This window comes from Salvelinus alpinus, chromosome 3 (genome assembly GCF_045679555.1).
Source record: "Salvelinus alpinus chromosome 3, SLU_Salpinus.1, whole genome shotgun sequence".
Taxonomy (NCBI): Eukaryota; Metazoa; Chordata; class Actinopteri; order Salmoniformes; family Salmonidae; genus Salvelinus; species Salvelinus alpinus.
In genome coordinates this window covers 41,067,161-41,087,715 of record NC_092088.1, presented here as the reverse complement: position 1 = coordinate 41,087,715, position 20,555 = coordinate 41,067,161, and the positions used below count along the sequence as shown (strand labels likewise).

Below are 20,555 nucleotides of genomic sequence, written 5' to 3'. Positions count from 1 at the left end.
GATTCGAATGAGGAGCTCGACGCAAGATTCCGGAGAGAGGTGCTGTCATTGAGAACGCTGCAGAACGGGCGTGCTGAGGTGCGTGTCATCAGCCCGGTGCCACCTGTACCGGTCCCACGCATCAGGTCTCCAGTGCGCCTTCACAGCCCAGTGCGTCCTGTGCTAGCTTCCCGCACTTGCCGGGCTGGAGTGAGCATCCAGTCAGGAAGGGTTGTGCCAGCTCTGCGCTCTAGACCTCCAGTACGCCTCCACAGTCCAGTACGTCATGTGCCTTCTCTTCGCACTCGCCCTGAGGTGCGTGTCATCAGCCCGGTGCCACCTGTACCGGTCCCACGCATCAGGTCTCCAGTGCGCCTCCACAGTCCAGTACGTCCTGTGCCTCCTCTCCGCACTCGCCCTGAGGTGCGCGTCATCAGCCCGGTGCCACCTGTACCGGTCCCACGCATCAGATCTCCAGTGCGCATCCACAGTCCGGAACCTCCAGCGACGGTCCCCAGTCCGGAGCCTCCAGCGACGGTCCCCAGTCCGGAGCCTCCAGCGACGGTCCCCAGTCAGGAGCCTCCAGCGACGGTCCCCAGTCCGGGTTCTCCAGCGACGTTCTCCAATCCGGGGCCACCAGCGACGAGCTGCAGTCCAGAGTCTTCAGCGATGAGCTGCAGTCCAGAGCCTCCAGCGGTGGTTCCCAGTTCTGAGCCTCCGGCGATGATCCACAGTCCGGTTCCTCCGGCAACAATCCACGGTCCGGTTCCACAGAAGCGGAGGGATCAGTGTAGGGAGCTGGGACTACGCCCCGAACCGGAGCCACCACCGAGGGTAGATGCCCACCCGGACCCTCCCCTATAGGTTCAGGTTTGCGCCGGGAGTCCGCACCTTTGGGGGGGGGGGGGGGGGTACTGTCACGCCCTGACCTTAGATATCTCTGTTTTTCTATATATTTTGGTTAGGTCAGGGTGTGACTAGGGTGGGTACTCTAGTTTTTGTATGTCTAGGGGTTTTTGTATGTCTATGTTGGCCTGATATGGTTCCCAATCAGAGACAGCTGTTTATCGTTGTCTCTGATTGGGGATCATATTTAGGTAGCCATTTTCCTCATTTGTGTTGTGGGATCTTGTCTATGTTTAGTTGCCTGTCTGCACTATTTGTATAGCTTCACGTTTCGTCCGTTGATTTTGTTGTTTTTGTTCAGTGTTCATTCATTAAAGAGAATGTACGCATACCACGCTGCACCTTGGTCTCTCTCATACGACGATCATGACAGTCAGCCATTATCAGCAGCGCCCCTGAAGAAATTAGGATTAAGTGCATTGCTCAAGGGCACATCAACAGATTTTTCACCTTGGGCATTCAAACTAGCTACCTTTCGGTTACCAGCCAAACGCTCTAACCGCTAGGCTACCTGCAGCCTTTAATGGGGAGGCTGGATTGAGGCTTTTGAGGACTATGACACCGTTTGCTCTTCACAGCTCTGAGATGGCAGGAGAAAAAGTGAAGAGGAGAAGAGGAAGATCATTTGAATGTTAAAATCACCTTTATTAGGAGGTCAAACTCCCTACTATATTTAGGATAATTTGTCATACCATTTCCTTGAGAGTATTAAACGAGACCTGACCAAGGCCCCTTTCACCCTCTCATATAGGAATAACCCCAGTTTATGTATTTTGTCTTGCAAAACTCTGTCCAGACCAGGGTCATTCTGAGTGAGCAGTTTAAGCGCAATAGAGTTCATATCCTGCTCAAGTGCTCTCAGTTCATGTTTACATACACACGTAAGGGTAAATCAACGAGGGGCTATGCGCTATATGGAAATTAATAACCGACGTGGAAGGTATTTTCCACGATGTCCTACGGAGTTGCATTATTTTCCAAGGAATGCTAAAAATGTGTTAATTTGCGGGTACAAATGTATTCAACATCCACTGAAATAGCTTGCAAGTTTACTAGATAGCTACAGTATTTGTTTTGGTAACGAAACAAATAGACTTGCTAGTTTTGCTAACCAAACTACCTTGCTAATATGGAAATCGATTTCAACAATGCCAATGATGTTTTCCAATCTACTTTTGCTTTCAAAAGCAGCGCAAACATAGAACATTTAAAAATTAACTATAGCCATTGAATTCTCCCGTTATGATATACAGTGTGTTACAGGGAAATAATGCACTCTCTAGAATGCCCTTGCCTTCAAGCCAATCAGAAACAAGTATTCAACACTGCCATAGTATAAAGAGATTTATACAGTGCATTCGGAAGTATTCAGACCCCTTGACTTTTCCCCCCAAAAAAATCGTTACAGCCTTATTCTAAAATGAATCTCATTTTAAAAAATTCTCATCAATCTACACAAAATAAATATAAAATAATATAATGACGAAGTGAAAACAGCTTTTTAGACATTTTAGCAAATGTATTAAAAACAAAAAAGTATTCAGACCCTTTTCTATGAGACTCGAAATTCAGGTGCATCCTGTTTCCATTGATCGTCCTTGAGATGTTTCTACAACTTGATTGGAGTCCACCTGTGGTAAATTCAATTGATTGGACATGATTTGGAAAGTCCACACCTGTCTATAAAAGGTCCCACAGTTGACAGTGCATGTCAGAGCAAAAACCAAGCCAAGAGGTTGAAGGAATTGTCCGTAGAGCTTCGAGACAGGATTGTGTTGAGGCACATATCTGGGGAAGGGTACCAAAACATTTCTGCAGCAATGAAGGTCCCCAAGAACACAGTGGCCTCCATCATTCTTAAATGGAAGACGTTTGGAACCATCAAGACTCTTCCTAGAGTTGGCCGCACAGCCAAACTGAGAAATCTGGGGAGAAGGACCTTGGTCAGGTAGGTGACCAAGAACCCGATGGTCAGTCTGACAGAGCTCCAGAGTTCCTCTGTGGAGATGGAAGAACCTTCCAGAAGGACAACCATCTCTACAGCACTCCACCAATCAGGCCATTATGGTAGAGTGGCCAGACGGAAGCCACTCCTTAGTAAAAGGCATGACAGCCCGACTGGGAGACCAGTCAGGATCGAGGGAAAGATGAACGGAGCAAAGTTCCAAATGGGCGGTAATTTAGAATGCATAAGATTCTGTATTTACGATAGAGTAGCTGCCTACGGCCCGATAGAGACACAGCTTCTCCCTTTGTTCTTCAGTCTTCCCGCTCTTTCACTCAAACCCAACCCCCGTTCTTTGTGTAACCAGCTGTCATATCTGTTCCATCCGCTCGGGACATTTTCCTTTATGACATAATTTGTAATCAAGGTATGATTCATTCTGTGTATATGTAATTCTGTGTGATTAGTTAGGTATTTAGTAAATAAATAATTAAACCCAATTTTGTATTGCTGATTCAACTTGTTAGCCAGGGTTCGTGAAGATAACCAAGAATTTACAACTTTCAGATGAGACTGAAATAAGGTGACGATTAATATTGACTGCTATTGATGTAAAATATTACTAGGTCTTTAAGAGTTTATTCGGAAGATAACTGCACTATAAATATTATTTCGTGGTGCCCCGACTTTCTAGTTAATTACATTTACATGATTAGCTCAATCAGGTAATATTAATTACAGAGAAAGGATTTTATAGAATAGCATGTCATTTCACTTAATCCGGCATAGCCAAAGACACAACATTAGTGTATGTAAACTTCTGACCCACTGGAATTGTGATACAGTGAATTATAAGTGAAATAATCTGTCTGTAAACAATAGTTGGAAAAATGACTTGTGTCATGCACAAAGTAGATGTCCTAACTGACTTGCCAAAACTATAGTTTGTTAACAAGAAATTTGTGGAGTGGTCGAAAAACAAGTTTTAATTTTTCCAACCTAAGTGTATGTAAACTTCCGACTTCAACTGTACATACTGTACCTGGAGCAGGGCCAGGTATTGACCAGTGGCACAGGGGTCAAACTGTCCGTGACACTCCAGCATATTGAGACAGGCTTCTGAGAGGATGGAGCTGGGGAGTTTGTGTTGGAGGCAGAGGCTGACGGCCTGTGCTAAAGTCTCACTGGCCTGAGCCAGAAGCTGCTGGGCAGAACGTCTTCTTCTCTGGAATACACACGAACACGTACACACAAACAGAGAGAGAAAACAAGTAGCTACAAGTTGTGCATGCCACCATGCTATCATAATGCCACCTGTTGCTATTAATCTATTGCACCAACTTCAGAGTAACATTTCTGGATGGACTTGACCTTCTTAGGTTACTTTTAATATACTCTCGTGGACAGATGAAATGGCAAGAATCTGTCAAAGCGCACATAGAATTTTGTGATTACGAGCAACAGTAGTTCCTGGTTTTGGGTTTTCGTCATTGATTATTTGGATGAATCAGGATTGGACGAAGGCGGTGCTTAAACTAGTGCGGTGATTTTCAAGCCTGTGTGCGGATGATAAACGGTTTCCACTAGATTCCACAGCCACTAAGTCAAAATCGGCTGTATCGTAAATATTCATTAAACAAAAACATTTCCTTTTTGGCCATGATAAACATGGGTGAAATTAGCGGAAGGGAGGGATTTGGCCGAGAGTTTTCTTTTGCGAGGGAGGAGACTTCGCTTCCTTCCTTTGCACGAGTGGTGTAAAGTACTTAAGTATAAATACTTTAACGTACTACTTAAGTAGTTTTTTAGGGTATCTGTACTTTACTATTTATATTACTTTTACTCCACTACGTTCCTAGAGAAAATAATGTACTTTTTAATCCTAAAACATTTTCCCTGAAACCCAAAAGTACTTGTTACATTTTGAATGCTTAGCAGGACAGGAAAATGTTCTAATTCACGCACTTATCAAGAAAACATCCCTGGTCATCCCTACTGCCTCTCATCTGGCGGACTCACTAAACAGAAATGCTTCCTTTGTAAATTATGTCTGAATGTTGAAGTGTGCACCTGGCTATCCGTGAATTTAAAAAAATTATAATAATTGTGCTGTCTGGTTTGCTTTAATATAAGGAAGTTGAAATGATTTATACTTTTACTTTTTCTTTTGATACTTAAGTATATTTTAGCGATTACATTTACTTTTCATACTTAAGTACATTTAAAAGCAAATACTTTTAGACTTTAACTGAAGTAGTATTTTACTGGGTAACTTTCTTTACTTTTACGCAAGTATGACAATTTGGTACATTTTCCATCACTGCTTTGCACAAAGATAATCACAATTGCTAATGGCATTCCCCCAGAAGTAAAACAGGAAACGACAAACTTTCACGAGAGAATTTTACTTCTGGGTAACCAAGATTACTTTAAAAATAAAGACGGCCTTTTACAGTATATCAAGACTAGCCAAGAAAGTGACTTCCGTTGAAGATAAGAACAATTCGATTTGTCTAAAGACACCAGATTAAAGTGGAGGAAAGGTTCCAGGTAGACTATACAGTACCTGCAACTCAGCATATTTGGCTGCGTACTGTCTGGGCTCCGTTCTGCTTGACTCTAGGCCATTCTCTCCAGTTAACTCCTCCTCCTCCTCAGGGCTGGCTTTAGACTCTGACCGGTCCTCCTCCTGTTCATAGAATCAAGATTAGTTTACAATCTGGTCATGAACGCTGACAATTTTTGAGCTCTTAGATTTTTATGAAGAGCAATGACATCTCTAAAAGAGCCCCCCTAAAAGTTATTTTAGTCCATGTTTTATGTTTTTGGTATTGTCTGTCAGTGTCTGTACCAGGTTGTGTCCATCCCAGAGGGTGAAGGGGTAGAGCGGGTCTCTCTGCATGGCTAGCAGCCTCAGGCATTTCCCCATCAGGCTCAGAGAGCTGGCTCTGGTCTCCAAACAGTCAAGGGACAGGGAGTTGACTGTGGCCAGCTGGCTCAAAGCCACCTGCCCCAGGGTCCTCCCTGTAGTTATCCACTCCTACAAAGGGAACAAAGGGGATGGGGTGGTTAATGGGGGACACAGAGGAAATGGAGGGATGTATAAAGGAAGAAGGGAGGGAGATGGAATACAAAATTCTGCAGCACACCTAAAATGTCCCTATTCATTTTTTTTTGTGGTAATGACCATCTCATCTGATCCAACACTGCAAATCATCTATTTTCTGTGACTAAAGTTTAGACATTAAATAGGGTTTATTTGAAATATTTTCATCGTTTTGATAGTTTGATAGTTCCTTACTCATGTTAATTTGTGTGTACCCCTGTAAGCGCGTTCCGCGAATCTGCACCAGGAAGAAAATGTAGCTCTGGTAAAATAGGTCTTTAGTTTTGAACAGTTTGAGCTACAGACGAGCGGTTTTAGGCATTATAAAGGCGCAACCGCAGACACAATGGCATGCTCCGTTTGTTTCTATGGCAGAGGCTGTGGTAGAGCTAAGCCCAGAGCCATTTATTAAGAAATAAATGACTGACTAAACCTAAATCAGATTTGCCTTTGCTAATGGTTTTCACAGATGAAGAAAAATTATTCAAATTACTGCACTCCACTCAAATGATAGCCTGAGCGCACTGGACTTGAAACAATGATACAGTTGGAACCATGTGCCATTTAATGTATTATCTGACCGGCACTAATGCCCCCAAGTCAAAATTCCATGTGCATTCCACAGGTCACTTTTATAAGTGAGTGTACACTGGTTGGAAACCACTGCACTATGCTCCAGCTCTTCCCCCCTGGCACTCGAGGGCGCCAGGCTCCCCAGCATTGCACACTCCTGCCATCATCATTACGCACACCTGCCTTCCCCCCGTCACGCGCATCAGCAATTATTGGACTGACCTGGACTCAATCACCTCTGTCCTTACCTTCCCTATATCTATCTGGTTCCCCGCTCTGTTCCCGGCTTCAACATGAATGTTCGTATGTCTTTGTATACCCGTGTGCTGACGCTGTTCCTGTCCTGTTACCTGTCTGTTCCGCATTAAATGTTCAACTCCCCGTACCTGCTTCTCATCCCCGGCGTCGGTCATTACCCAATAGGTAGGCCTAATCCTTATTCCAAAACCAACTTGGACTTCCTCTAATAGAGGAGGTTCTCCCTCCCGTGTACCAACTTCGGGAATTTCAAGACAAACACAAACTTCTCCAAATCGAAAGCACATTGGTTTAATGAATCGTCTTGGTTGCAGAAGACGGGCCATTTCTCAACAAAGAAAAACCCTTAAAGGTTGTAGCTACAGACCAGATCTTACTAATAGTGAGATCTCACTTAGTTTTTTTCATGCGGGAGCTGATATGACGGGGAGCAGCAACAGAGAGAAACAACATGAAGCGAGTCATCAAGCAATAAGCTTAATCACTGCCAGTATTGATCAGATCAGACCATTATAGCGGTGGAGATTTCACTTTGGGAGAAAAGCCCTTTACTATCAGACAGACATGATTGCGGTCCTCTCACAGAACTACTGAAGATTGACCAGAGGAGTGCGTGTGCTCTGCAGTCTGCATGCCCATATCCTACGAGCCCATCCCTGTCTGAGCCTAATCATTAGCTTCACACATAAATATTAGATAGACCATTTGCAACTCAAAGTGCTAGTTGATGAAATCGGCAATCTCCTCTCCCGCTCTCACAAGTCGGGCATTGATTTGTAATAAGCCTCCCAGAATTGAGGAAATAGTTTTGTTTGTAACTTGTCCAATAACTGTGTAGGCCAGTAGTTTTCTTTCGCTATGTCTATCCACCAGTCTCAAATGTCTCCCTATCCCTCCCCCTTGGCACTAATCCCTTGATGTTAGCATGTCTGAAGAGGCTGTATAGGTGTAAGAGGTGTTAGTGGTAAAGCTTCCACCATATTGCTTTCACCGTACAGATCTGCAAACATTGAAGGGGTAATTAGGGCCAAGGGGAGGGGTACCGATCACATTGGAACTGGCTTAATCCCCGTTTCCATTGGGACTTTGAAGTCAACCCAGGTTGGGATGGCCTTGGTGGACTAACACAAATTGTGTTTACACTGCCTCCAGAAATGATGTCATGTTGCTAGGCAGCCAATATATAACTGCAGCTAGCTTTGCTAATGTTGCTAGCTAGCAAGATGTTGAAGAATTGAATTCACCCTCACCATGCTGTAACTAACGTTACCCCATACTCCTGCCAGTGCCAGCCAGACTCAGAGCTATGTATTTAGCTTGTTGACGTTAGTTAGCTAAACGGTAAGCGTCGTCGCTAGCATAATAGGCTAGCTAGCTAGCTAGCTTAGATCCTATCTTGCTTGCCATGGCATTGACTACTAGCTAGCTAGCTATCCAAGCAAACCAAACAGGTTTGAAAATCACGCTTGTTCGCTGCTATTCGTAAAAAAAAAAATGAGGGCATCCCCTATTCTGATTATCAACTGTTGTCAAACAGTCAAAAAGTGTGAAAATATGATTCTCTTCCTCAACAGTGTGCAGCGAATTCTACTTGATGAAAAGCGAAATGAGTATGACATCCTGGTATTTAAAGCATAAAACATTTCAGAAATGTCACATACTATAAAACGTTCAATTTCTTCGCATACCCAAAAAGCCTACTATTTAGAACGCAAGTATGTGTATTTGGACACGACCTCTGTCTATGCCCTTACCTGCTCTACAGAGCCGAGGTCTGGTGTAATGCGTACAAACTCCTCCACGGTTCTCTCCACAGAGGCTTTCCTGTCCTGGGCCAGGGCAAGTCTGTTCTCCTCAGCACACACCTGTTCCAGCATGGCTAAGGACAGCTCAGCCAGAGCCAGTCTGACCCGCAACAGCCTCCTCGTGGCTGGGAGAGACAAGGGCTGACACTGTGGAAGGTACAGAGGGCAGAAAGAGAGAGTGAGAAAAAGACAAAGATTATGACAGACACATTACAACAACAAGAACACACGCACAGACACCACTGTAAATGCAAATGCAGGAAGTTAAAATGTCTTATCGTGCCCAGCTCCTTTTTCAACCCAGTGCAAGATAGCTTTAAAAGGCTTAGATCTGAATTTGATTTCCTTTGTAATGGAAAAGTTCATGAAGAAGATAAACGTATATCGACGTACATCTTCAGACTGAACAAAAGTGACACCTTCATTTACAACGTAACGAAAGGGAAGTAACCAAGAAACAAAACGTAGATTGGGTCAAATAAACTCAAATCTTGCGTGACAGACTTCATATGCAATTTTCAGACACTCGTCTGGTTCCATGAGAGTAAGTGAATTCATATACACTGCTGTTTTCATATTTGGTATGTCATTTCAATGTAACTTATTGGGGCAGCAGTACCATCTGCTGAAAGCACAGGGCTATAGACTGTTAATCCTAAATGCAGAATTGGACCGTCAAAGTAGATTGTATCTAGCTAACTGGATTCTTCCGGATTTCAGCAGGTGGTTTAATAATGAAGCAAGATGCAATTTCAATGTCCTTTCATGATTAGATCAAGATGCACTTCAAAATGGCAGTGTGCAAGTCGTGTCTGCTCCATATTTGACATTGACTTTTGGAATGCTTTTTCTACATAAGGCAGTTTGGATGTTGGCCTGTTTGAAAGTTGGCTTTTAACCATCAGGTGTTTCTGAAAAAAACAACTCAAAACGGGTGTGTGTCTGTTTGTCTGTCTGTTTACTCTGTAGGCTATATCGGATATGAACTGAGGTCTGGAGCAAATAGGTGGATCCACCAGAGTCCACACACATTCAGTAATGATTTGGCTGAGATATCATGTTCAGTAAAAAAAAACTGATTATGCCATTTTTATTGAGCGAGTATTAACAGGCAGGTCAGGATTATCTTGTTCATAGGTATATTTATCTGCTTTATAATGGATGGTTCTCTCCTTTTCAGGAATTCCTTGTTCTATAATTAAATCATCCATTTGGAAAATGTAACAATGTAGATCCCTAGTGAAACAAAGGGCAAAATGAATTCAATAAATAATTTAGCAGCACTGGCTTGGACTTGGCAGCCCTGAGTCGACTTGAGTCCAAGCAGCGAATCAGGCTTTCTGACAAGCCATATATGGACTTTTCACAAGCAAATCTAATATCTCAACCCTGTCAACATGTTCAGTTACTCTCTAAATAGAGTGTAATTTGTTTGCAAATGCTTTCAGTTCCAGGACAGACAGCCAGAACTCTGTTTTGAGGAACTGTAACAGCTGAGCAAAATAGGATTTGCACGCTTATTAAGACAAATTCCTTCACAATGAAGAACACTGCTGAGATATGGTTCCAATAAATGCGTTCTGGCCTCCCGAGTGGCGCAGCGGTCTAAGGTACTGCATCGCAGTGTTGCGGCGTCACTACAGCCTGGGGTTCGATCCCAGGAGTCCCATTCGTGACCAGGAGTCCCATAGGGCGTCGCACAATTGGTCCAGTGTCGTCTGGGTTAGGAGAGGGTTTGGCCGGGGTGGCTTTACTTGGCTCATCGCGCTCTAGCGCATCCTTGTGGCGGGCCAGGCACCTGCAGGCTGACTTTGGTCATCAGTTGAACGGTGTTTCCTCCGACACATTGGTGCAGCCGGCTTCCGTGTTAAGTGAGCGGGTAATAAAAAGCGCAGTTTGGCAGGTCATGTTTCAGAGGACGCATGACTCGACCTTCGCCTCTCCCAAGCCCGTTGGGGAGTTGCAGCAATGAGACAAGATCGTAATCCCGAAATTGGGGAGAAAAAGGGAGTAAAAATGATAAAATAAATGTGTTCTGTTTTCTGTTTCATACACACGTCATCCTTAGATCAGAATCTAACCGAATAACTTGACTCAACCTGGTGGTGATGATTAGTAAAATTACAACATGTTTTAAAATAGGTCCAAATTATTACCTAAGAGTTTGAACTGTATGGTATGTTCTGACTTGAAGGCTGATATTGGGAAGGTATACAGTATGTGCTTTACCTCTTGTGATGGGAACAGGCTTTGGGCGTTCAGAACCACATGTTCCTGTACGGAGACGGCCTGCTGCATGAAGGAGTAGGCATCCAGCAGGTGGCGCAGTTTTCCCTCATCATCAGTGTGTTTAGCCAGTATCCTGCAAAGTAGAACATGCTGTGAATGATTTGAAGCGGACCAACAGAGGAATTGTAGACAAAAGTGAATGAATGAACGTTATTGATCCCAAATTGGATAGATCATACTATGATGTGTTGTGTTGATGTCTGACCTCAATGCCTGTGCGTGCTCCAGGAGAGCTTCAGCAGCTTGCTCTCTGTGGCCCAGTCGGAGGAACTCACTGGTGCTCGCTCTCAGGGAGTCACAGGCAGCCATGAGATTCTGTACTGACTGGGTGGACAGAGCCTCACCTGGCTCGACAGGGCTGGCTGCATGCAGACGCTCCACCGCCCCTCTGAAAGACAGACATCACAGTGAGTCAATGACATCTAGAGGTCTGTTTTGGTCACAGCACAGGGGAGAACACTGTACACCAGGGCTTTTGATCCAACCCTGCAGTACCACACCTGATTCAAATATCAAACTAATCAAGGTGGTGAGTCTGACTCTGGACCATAAGGTGATTTACAGCGGGGCTGGATCGACAGCCTGCACAACCCAGCTTTCCAGGACTGAATTTGGAGAACACAGACATCAAAGAGCCTTACCTGCTCTCCAAAGACGTGATCAGGAACCTGAGCACGGGAGCTCGGTTCCGCCTCTTTTCCAGCATAGATTTCAGGGCTCCACAGCCTTGCTTTACTATTTGATCTGTCTGTAACGGGAGAGAGTGGTCACATTGAAAAAGACAACATTTGCTTCAGAGGAGACATTTACATTTACATTTAAGTCATTTAGCAGACGCTCTTATCCAGAGCGACTTACAAATTGGAAAGTTCATACATATTCATCCTGGTCCCCCCGTGGGGAATGAACCCACAACGCTGGCGTTGCAAGTGCCATGCTCTACCAACTGAGCCACACGGGACAATTGAGCAGAGGCTTGTAGGAGCTTCAATAGAATAAAATAGAATAGTTTTGACCTTGGTGTCTGTATCCTGGCCCCTCTGGGTCACCGGAGCTGTCAGCAGGGCCAGGGTGAGCTTGTACCAGAAGTCCTCATCACCTCCCATGTCTTGGGCCTTCTCCAGCAGTGCCAAGGCCTGAGAGTGGTTCTGTTCCTTATTGGCCAGGACGGCAAGAGAGAGCAGACTCCTCCCTGCTGCAGCCTGATCTCCCAGCTCCTGAGCACACAATAGAAGAGACCACAAAAATATAATACAAGGGAATTGCTAAACTGTTATGACTTCACACACACATAAATAGGAGTCACATTTCAACCAAAACAGAGAAACACTTCACAAATATGCAGTGGACTACTTAAGAGAAATATTGAAAACCAAACTATTGACAAAATTACTCAAAATGAAATAACCTTAGCCACCAGATGGGCCTCTGCCAGTAGCTGTCTGGCGGGTTGGTACAGTCCCATACCAAGGCATATCTCAGCCTTATCAAGCCAGATATCCTGACTCCACAGATCCCCACACTGCTTCCCAGACAGACAGATGTGGTCAACCTTAGACTTGTGTAAACAGAGACAAGGATAAAGGCAGCAATGTCAGAATTCTGATCCATAAATTATATTCAATCCCCTGGCCCTGCACCACATGGAAAATATGGAATTATGGAATGAACTCAGTAGGTTAAGTCTGAACATACTGTAAATCTAAAGGATTGTTCACGGGCTGCAGAACTCTGGGTAAGGCAATGAAAAAGTACAACCATTAATAATGCTCGTAAAAAAAAAAGAAGAGGATCATCGTCATGCCAGATTGACATGAGCGACGGCCATTTGAAATTTAACAAGCAACTAATTAAACTCTCATGAACCTGTGATAATGATGTGTTATGGGTTTCACATTATGAAAAGTGCAGTTTGGACTTATACCCCTGTCTCTGCGTTTGACTGTAATCAACCTGTGCTGCTTGCCAATCAGTCTTTAAACTATAATAAAAGTAGAATAAAACTAAGAACTACAGTAGTACAGTTATTCATTTCAGGGGTCATTTCGCTTTCTTTCTCTTCAATTCTAGGTCTATAAACCCTTACGGTGATAATACACCTTGTATGGTATGCTTGTTTATTTCAGCTATGACGCTTTGAAACTAACCTCATTGTCCGTTTTGCCATTATAATCCATATACAGGCTGTTTCTCTCTCTTTGTAAAGCTATAGCTTTGCGACACCTGCAATGAAATAATGCATGGACAGGAGATCAAAACACCAGTAACAGAATCAGGGCAAACACTACAAATCCAATACAAATGAGTATTCAGTATGTACAGGAGCTGGTGGAAAAGAGTGAGGCACACATACTCCATTTGTTCCTGCTCATGGATACCAGTCAGGCTCAGGAGCTTCTCGTGGTACACTGTAGACGTCTCCATATCCAGCTGAGAACAGCTCCTCACAATTCTAAAACGTTAGGAAGGAAATAAACGGGAAAGGAAATAAACGGGAAAACTATTAGGTAATATTTCACAATAAATCAATGATTCTGAAATGGGCAAGGATTTGGACCACACATGTGGAAAACCTACACTGTTTTTCAATAATTGACAAGCCAAAAGTAAAAGCAGTAGCCTTAACTAACATACCCTGAGTATACCAAACATTAGGACCACCTTCCTAATATTGAGTTGACATTTTTTTTGTCTTGCCCATTCACCCTCTGAATGGCACACATACTGTACACAATCCATGCCTCAATTGTCTCAAGGCTTAGAAATCCTTCTTTAACCCGTCTCCTCCCCTTCATCTACAATGATTGAAGTGGATTTAACAAATAACATCAATAAGGGATCATAGCTTTCGCCTGGATTCACCTGGTCAGTCTGTCAAGGAAAGAGCATGACAGACTGTGTTCTTCATGGTTTTGTATACTCAGTGCATATGCACAATTTCCCGGACACATTAAGTCTAGCAAGATAAATGGAGAATCTCCATTGAAAATGCTTTTTAGTCCCGTATTAGCCTGGTGTCTGGTAAAACGCCCCATAGACTATTTCCAGTGAAAGTAGCAGTGTTGCACAGAAAGAATAAACTCTCACCTGAGACGGTAGAGGTCAGAGAGGCTCCTTCTGTCCAGCAGGTCATGGGCAATGACCTCCGCCAGGTGCAGAATGGGAAGAGTCAGGTGGGTGAGAGAAAGAGACTGCAGCTCTTTCACCAGCAGGTCCAGGAAGAACAAGCTCTGAGTCTGTAGCCACCCAGACACAGGGAGAAAAGGAAGTAAATACATGACTTAATCATTACCATTTTGTTTCATTAACATCCTGCGTTTGTAATTAGTAATTTAATAAGTAGTTCAGGACAGTGGTTAAATTGTGCAGGACAGTGGTTAAATTTGATGTGTAGAACGTGTGTAGGACAAACTTTGAGCCATAGACAATAAGACTTTATCCACCTGTATCATGTGGTGATACAGCTTGTGGAACAGGACAGACAAAAAAAAAAAATACAGTACAGCCTGATATCACATGAAGTGTTGGACTGGTCATCGTTTAGCATATTTTTGACACTGTGTAGGACTGCACCATCTGAGCATGTTCTCATTTAACTTGTATGATTACCAAGCATAATTGTGTCACCTAATACTGTCACACTGGAGTGGCATAAGATAAATTAATCACTACACGTCTTTAATTTAAAATAAGCTTATTTTTTTCCTCTCCGCCAACATTCTGATTTTCTCCCAAAATCAATGAGTAGGCATCCTCTTCCAACAAACAAATTATGACTTGTCAAGACGAGGATCAATATCGAGTCAATGTTTCCGGCTTTCAAGCCTTCGACCTTGAGCCGCCACGGCCAATTGAAACAGTCCCTGTTCCGATAATGACTCAATAATTTATATTCACTAGGGACCAAAAGGACGAAAACAGACTGAAATAGGGAGACTACCTGAACTTGTCAACTATTGTTGCAAAATGTTTTGCCATGGTGTGCCCTAATGAACATGACCCTATCGGGCTCTATAACAGAGGCAGTCAGAGAGAGCTTAGTGGTGCCTGCCTGTTTGCTGAGGCTGTGTCTGTTGATGCAGTGGGGGCTGGTGTCATATCTGAAGGCCTGGCGGACATCCTCGGGACAGTCGTACTGTGCCCACTCCTCTGGGCTGGAGGGCAACACGTCATCCTGTGGCCTCCGGGCTTTGGGCTTCTCCTCAGTAGGGGGTGGCTGTTTAAACACAGAAGAGCTCTGGTATTCCTTGGCCAAATATTCATTCCTAATTGCTTTCAGCTGGCAAAAGTGTACAATTGAACTGTACAAATACTCTAAACTGCACATTGGCAATAATGTACAATGGTAAAATAACATATCGTATCATTCATTACTTGTCATTTGCAATGCTATACAATGAGAAAAACAACAAAAAATAGCCATGGACTTCTCTGAAGGTGATCAGCCCTGGGTGGTCAGGTCTACCTCTTTAGATTTTTTGCCTTTGTCCTTCTCCTTATCTTTGTCTTTTTGGGCTGTTGCAGAGGGACATGGCCGGGACGGTGGGACTAGAGGATTCTTCATCATCTCCCTGATTACCTCACGTGCAGTTGCCATGGACACCTGCAATGGGAGTGCACTGCTATCACTCGTTACCCGTAAATCAAATTCTTTTTAATTGGAGAAACCGTTTTGTGGCTTATACTGTATGCATCTGCTGGTATAAAACATTGTGAAATTACTGGGTCGTGTTCAGTAGACATGAAACGTAAAGGTACTATCTGAACCTGTTGTCCATTACAAAATGTTTTGCTACGGTGTGCCCTCATGAACACAACTTAGGTGTGGTAGTTTTAAAGGAGTCCCTACCTGCCAGATCTGCAGCACTAGGCTATAGGCCCTGAGTAGGTTCTGTTGGTGCTGGGGGGATGCCCTGTCCCCCATGGCAGCCAGCAGAGTGTGTGCTCTGACCAGGCTGTCCAGACGCCTCACCTCCCTGAGGTCAGAGAGACAGGGCCCAGACACTGCCCCCTGCACCCCGATGTGGGACTGAACCTTCACTGGTATCAGCCCTGTCCCTTCTCCCGACTCATCTGTAAGGGAGGAGGAAAAACACATAGGGCCTGTTTCAGACTTAAGAAATGTACGCCGCCTTGCGCACGCCTTTCCTACGCACTAGTCAGTAGTTGGTATTCAGACTTACCTTAAAGGTGCGTAAAGGGCTTTGCAGGCGTGGTTCCCTTGCACGCGCTGAATAAAAGTAATTCAACTGCTGAAAACCCTCCCACTTGCTAACAGATTTTCTGGTGGAGTTTTCATTCAATAGAGGTTTCAGTACATTTATCTGAAGCAACCCCTTTAAATTTGGGTACCTTTAGTTAGAATTTTCTCGACAGACTCACTAGAATATATGGAGAGAACGGTTCAGAATATTAGGGATCAATCCAAGAAAGCCATGTAGGCCTAAATACACACATATTTGTCTCCTTTTCAGCATCAATTGGTAGATTAAAAAAATATTCTGATCTTGTATATTATTTAGGGTTAGAAGGTATTCATGAATGATAAAAAAATATATATTTGGAGAGCTTTTACACACTAAATATATTGGCGAATCAAAAAATACAGTGGTTTGATTCATCCTGAAGTTGCCATATTCAATTGTTCAATAGTTGAAATATTGGAAGGTGAGTGTACAACAGGTGAGTGAACAGTAGTCATATGAATCTACCCTAATAATACTCACTCACCATGGATCTGTGATGACAACGGTCATCGTGAACCATGCGCTATGCTCCAGGTTTAAACTGCTACGTATGGCCTGCGTTCCATAATGACACAAATAGGCTACCCGTCCCCTATTATTGCACAACTTGTAATAAGTTAGCCTAATATGATCCACTATTGCTAGCAATCCTAAGGAACAACCACACGAACGTGACAGAGGAAATAAAGGTAAGCTAACGATATAATGGAATCCAGCAAAAAATAATAATAATAAAATAACAAAAGTGACAGTAATACATGAATGTAGGGATAATTGACAATGGCTACCGATAGTGGCTAATATTTAACACCATACCATTTTTTGTTGTTGTTAGATACAGTGAAAAGTCTGGGCATAATTAAAACATTTTAGAAATCATAAATCAACTCGGTAGGTTTGGCGCTATAGGCCTGTCATTTGCGCTATAGGCCTGTCATTTGCGCTATAGGCCTGTCATTTGCGCTATAGGCCTGTCATTTGCGCATGGCTACAGAAGCCTATATATAGCGTTGATCTCCAAATGTCATCCTTACATGTTATAAGGCCAGCATTTCATAAACGTCACTGTGGTGATAAAAGGTGACCTGTTGACATGCGTCAGTTTGCTGCCATATGACTGGTTTCACATTTGTCTACAAGCGATCCTAAGATCGAAAACGATTGTCATTTATATTTACAATCCCCTTACCCAAACGGCTTACTCCATTTACCTAGCTCTTATCAATTTGTAAATTACAGTGCACGGAGAACGGTGTTATTTCAGAAAAATTAAGTAGATGTTGTTCCACTTGGGACCGACAGGTTGCTCGACCTTAATCATCATTTCATTGTGAGTAAAGGTGGTGGAATTATGAGGGAATTAAGTCAGAATGCGGCTTATCTGTAGACACACCTCTTAGATCTCAAATGGTGAATAGGATGCTGTTCTCATGCTTAAGTTCAAGGTCAGAATACGCATAGAGAGAAAACTGCATAAAAAGGGAATTGCGTTCCAGTTACGCGTGCTTAACTCTGGTCGGATTTCCCCACATACTGTCCACCTGGGTTTAAATCTTTAAAATACTTTCCCATTCGCTCTGGCCTGTCTGTAGTGCTAGTTGCAGGGTTGCAGTTTTGAAAATATTCTCTTGGGTCCAGGCAAGCTCAATCAACCCCTGCTAAAATATTTGAAAACATCTGAAATAGTATTCGAACCCAAGGCTGGCGTACATGTACAAGCACACACGCACAGCATTCAACATAAATGAGTAGACTCATCCCAAGAGAAAGCAGTACCTCCTTGGGAATTTTCTCTCCTCTCCAGTTCTTTCAGTTTGCTTCCCTTGGAACCGGTCTTCTCTACTAATTAAAATGAAAAGAAAAAAAGGAAATGGTTTACGATTCTTCAGTAACTAAACAGACCTTTACATAGCAATCACACAAAACACATAGCAATGACAAGAAACATACCATTGCTCTCTTCCTGGTCAGTGATCATGTGCAGGAGGATGTCGATAGCCCACTGTATCTGGTGCTGGGCATCAGCAAGGGGAAAGTTCTGACAGTACAGCCACTCCCCAAACTCCAACAGGAAATCCGCCTTCTGCCACTGACTCTTCACACTCTACACAAACACAACAAACTCATAAGGTTCACCCATACAAAGCTACAACGTAAGCGATGCACAGAGCCTGGCTGCAATAGCACTAAGCTTCCACTAGATGCTGCTAGAGTCCCTTAGCTCAATAGGGCCACTTGGATTCAGACCTGGCAAGGAACTGCAGCAATATAAGAGCACACTGAAGAACTGTATGTATGTAAAGTAATCAAAAGTGAAAATGCAAAAGTGTATGTGTATGTGTGTGGTGTAGGTGTGTGTGTGTGTGTGTGTGTTTGCTCAAGAATGTGTCTTCGTGTGTATATGTTTGTGCATGTGCAGTGGTATAAAGTACTTAAGTGAAAATACTTAAGTCGTTTTTTTTGGTATCTTTACTTACTTTACTCATTTATATTTTTGACAACTTTTACTCCACTACATTCCTAAAGAAAATAATGTACTTTTTACTCCATACAGTTTCCCTGACACCCAAAAGTACTCATTCGATTTTGAATACTTAGCAGGACAGGAAAATTGTCCAATTCACGCACTTATCAAGAGAACAAGCCTGGTCATCCCTACTACATGATCTGGTGGATTCACTAAACACAAACGCTCTACGCCCACGCCGATGACGTGGACGTAGATTAAGGCAGCCCTCCGCACCTCTCTGATTCAGAGGGGTTGGGTTAAATGCGGAAGACACATTTCGGGTTGAATGTATTCAGTTGTACAACTGACTGGGTGTCCCCCTTTCCTTACCAGTAAAGAAGTAATGGCATTCTGGTAGCAGGCCAACTGCTGTAGCATCTCCCCAGAACACAGCGCCACTCGGTGCCACATGTGGGAGCAGTAGAGCTCCCCTTCATCCCGGAACTTCTGCATGTCTATCACCACACTCTCCCCCAGCCGAGCTTTCACCAGCACCCGGTGCTTGAACAGGAGCCTAGGGCACAGTAAAGGGGAAGACAACACAGTTTCACATTCTCATGCCCTTTTCCCACCATCGTGCCAACCCAAACCATCCTGTGCTGGCTCAGACATTTTCTTTTCATATTGTCATTTCCAGCAACTATGTGGATGTGTAACCAGGCCAGCACAGTACGGCTTATCTTGGCTCAGTAGTGTGAAAAGGGTATCACGTTCTCACACATGGGTAACACCACAGAAATATGATTGTGATAATCGCCATGAAAAAGTTACGTTTTATATATGTCCTTTTCAAACACTGAAAAACGTGTGTGATGCTTTATTAAGGGCATAATTTCCTCCGGCTAAACTATCAAGACCTAATGTTTTCATTACTAAGGATTTGACACTCTGAAAAGCCCTCGCAAAAGCTGAAACCCCCCCCCCCCCCCCCAAAAAAACGAATTCTTTAAGCAAAAGATTTTACAAATCAAACATATTTTATGCTTATTCACCCAATAAGGGTCAGGCTTTTTTGCTGAGGCCTCCATAATGATGGAATTTCCCATATCCAAAATATGACATTTCATAAAACACACATACTTATTTATAGCGTCATATTCATATCGAGGCATATTAACATGCGTACAAATAAGCACACAGAAATGTGATGACGCCAGTGATAGGAGTCCGCAGTCCTGTATTCCCTCTCTCTCTCCCTCCCCCTCTCCTCTCCTTTCACCATTTCTATCCCCCGTTTTCTCCTAGTGTCAGTGTAGTACTCATGGCCTTTAAAACCTCTTCCATCTCTCTCCTCTCTCCCTTTCCTCCTGGCCTTCCCCATTATTTCCCCTTATTCCCCGCATCATTTCTCTCCAGCACTCACAGCCTGTGTCTGGTGCGGGGCATGTCTCTGATAGCCTGCTCCAGCAACGTCAGAGCTCCTGTCCAATCTGAGCTGTCCGCGTGGATGTGGAACAGCAGGCCGTACATGGCTGCTCTCAGGGTCAGGTCATCCTCTGGGCTCCCCATGCCTACACACGCACACACAGACAGAGGCGCACACACAAAAATGTATAGATAAACACACGCACGCACACACGCAAACACAAATGCAGAGACACAAACAGACACAGAAAGAAAGGAATAGAGAATGAGAATCACAAATATTTTGGATTCGCACACCAGTAGGCTATTAGATCTGTTGCATCCTGAAGTTCTCTGTAGAGAGTGAATAGGTTGGGTGACGGACCTTAACAGAACTTCAGGAAAAAGCACTACTCTATGTGACTGCTTGGATGTAAATGCCACAGATCTAATGGCCTACTGGTGTGCGTGGGAATGTGACTTCATCGATCAAGTCTACTAGTGGTGTTTGAGAACGATACAGCACAAGACAGGCCGTTTTGGAAATAAATAAACAAGCAGGCTTATGGAATTAAAGTCATAAACAAGATTATAG

General features: G+C 43.6%; 1 protein-coding gene across 9 annotated transcripts in view; it reads right to left on the bottom strand.

The window, feature by feature from the left end:
- Nucleotides 1-20,555, bottom strand: part of LOC139570707 (cilia- and flagella-associated protein 46) — a 118,748-nt gene that overhangs the window by 52,064 nt on the left and 46,129 nt on the right. For 7 of the 9 annotated variants that reach the window (XM_071392829.1, XM_071392832.1, XM_071392836.1 and 4 more), the window contains 19 exons: nucleotides 19,980-20,127; nucleotides 18,947-19,130; nucleotides 18,058-18,211; nucleotides 17,884-17,949; nucleotides 15,711-15,934; nucleotides 15,327-15,464; nucleotides 14,913-15,077; nucleotides 13,949-14,097; nucleotides 13,215-13,313; nucleotides 13,009-13,084; nucleotides 12,270-12,419; nucleotides 11,878-12,078; nucleotides 11,503-11,609; nucleotides 11,067-11,249; nucleotides 10,802-10,934; nucleotides 8,522-8,719; nucleotides 5,682-5,870; nucleotides 5,397-5,519; nucleotides 3,873-4,055 (listed from right to left, as the gene is read on the bottom strand). In XM_071392829.1, the coding sequence (XP_071248930.1) occupies nucleotides 3,873-4,055; nucleotides 5,397-5,519; nucleotides 5,682-5,870; nucleotides 8,522-8,719; nucleotides 10,802-10,934; nucleotides 11,067-11,249; nucleotides 11,503-11,609; nucleotides 11,878-12,078; nucleotides 12,270-12,419; nucleotides 13,009-13,084; nucleotides 13,215-13,313; nucleotides 13,949-14,097; nucleotides 14,913-15,077; nucleotides 15,327-15,464; nucleotides 15,711-15,934; nucleotides 17,884-17,949; nucleotides 18,058-18,211; nucleotides 18,947-19,130; nucleotides 19,980-20,127 (2,870 nt within the window). The remainder of the gene's footprint in view (nucleotides 1-3,872; nucleotides 4,056-5,396; nucleotides 5,520-5,681; nucleotides 5,871-8,521; nucleotides 8,720-10,801; nucleotides 10,935-11,066; nucleotides 11,250-11,502; nucleotides 11,610-11,877; nucleotides 12,079-12,269; nucleotides 12,420-13,008; nucleotides 13,085-13,214; nucleotides 13,314-13,948; nucleotides 14,098-14,912; nucleotides 15,078-15,326; nucleotides 15,465-15,710; nucleotides 15,935-17,883; nucleotides 17,950-18,057; nucleotides 18,212-18,946; nucleotides 19,131-19,979; nucleotides 20,128-20,555) is intronic. The other 2 variants (XM_071392831.1, XM_071392833.1) reach the window with 1 other exon arrangement.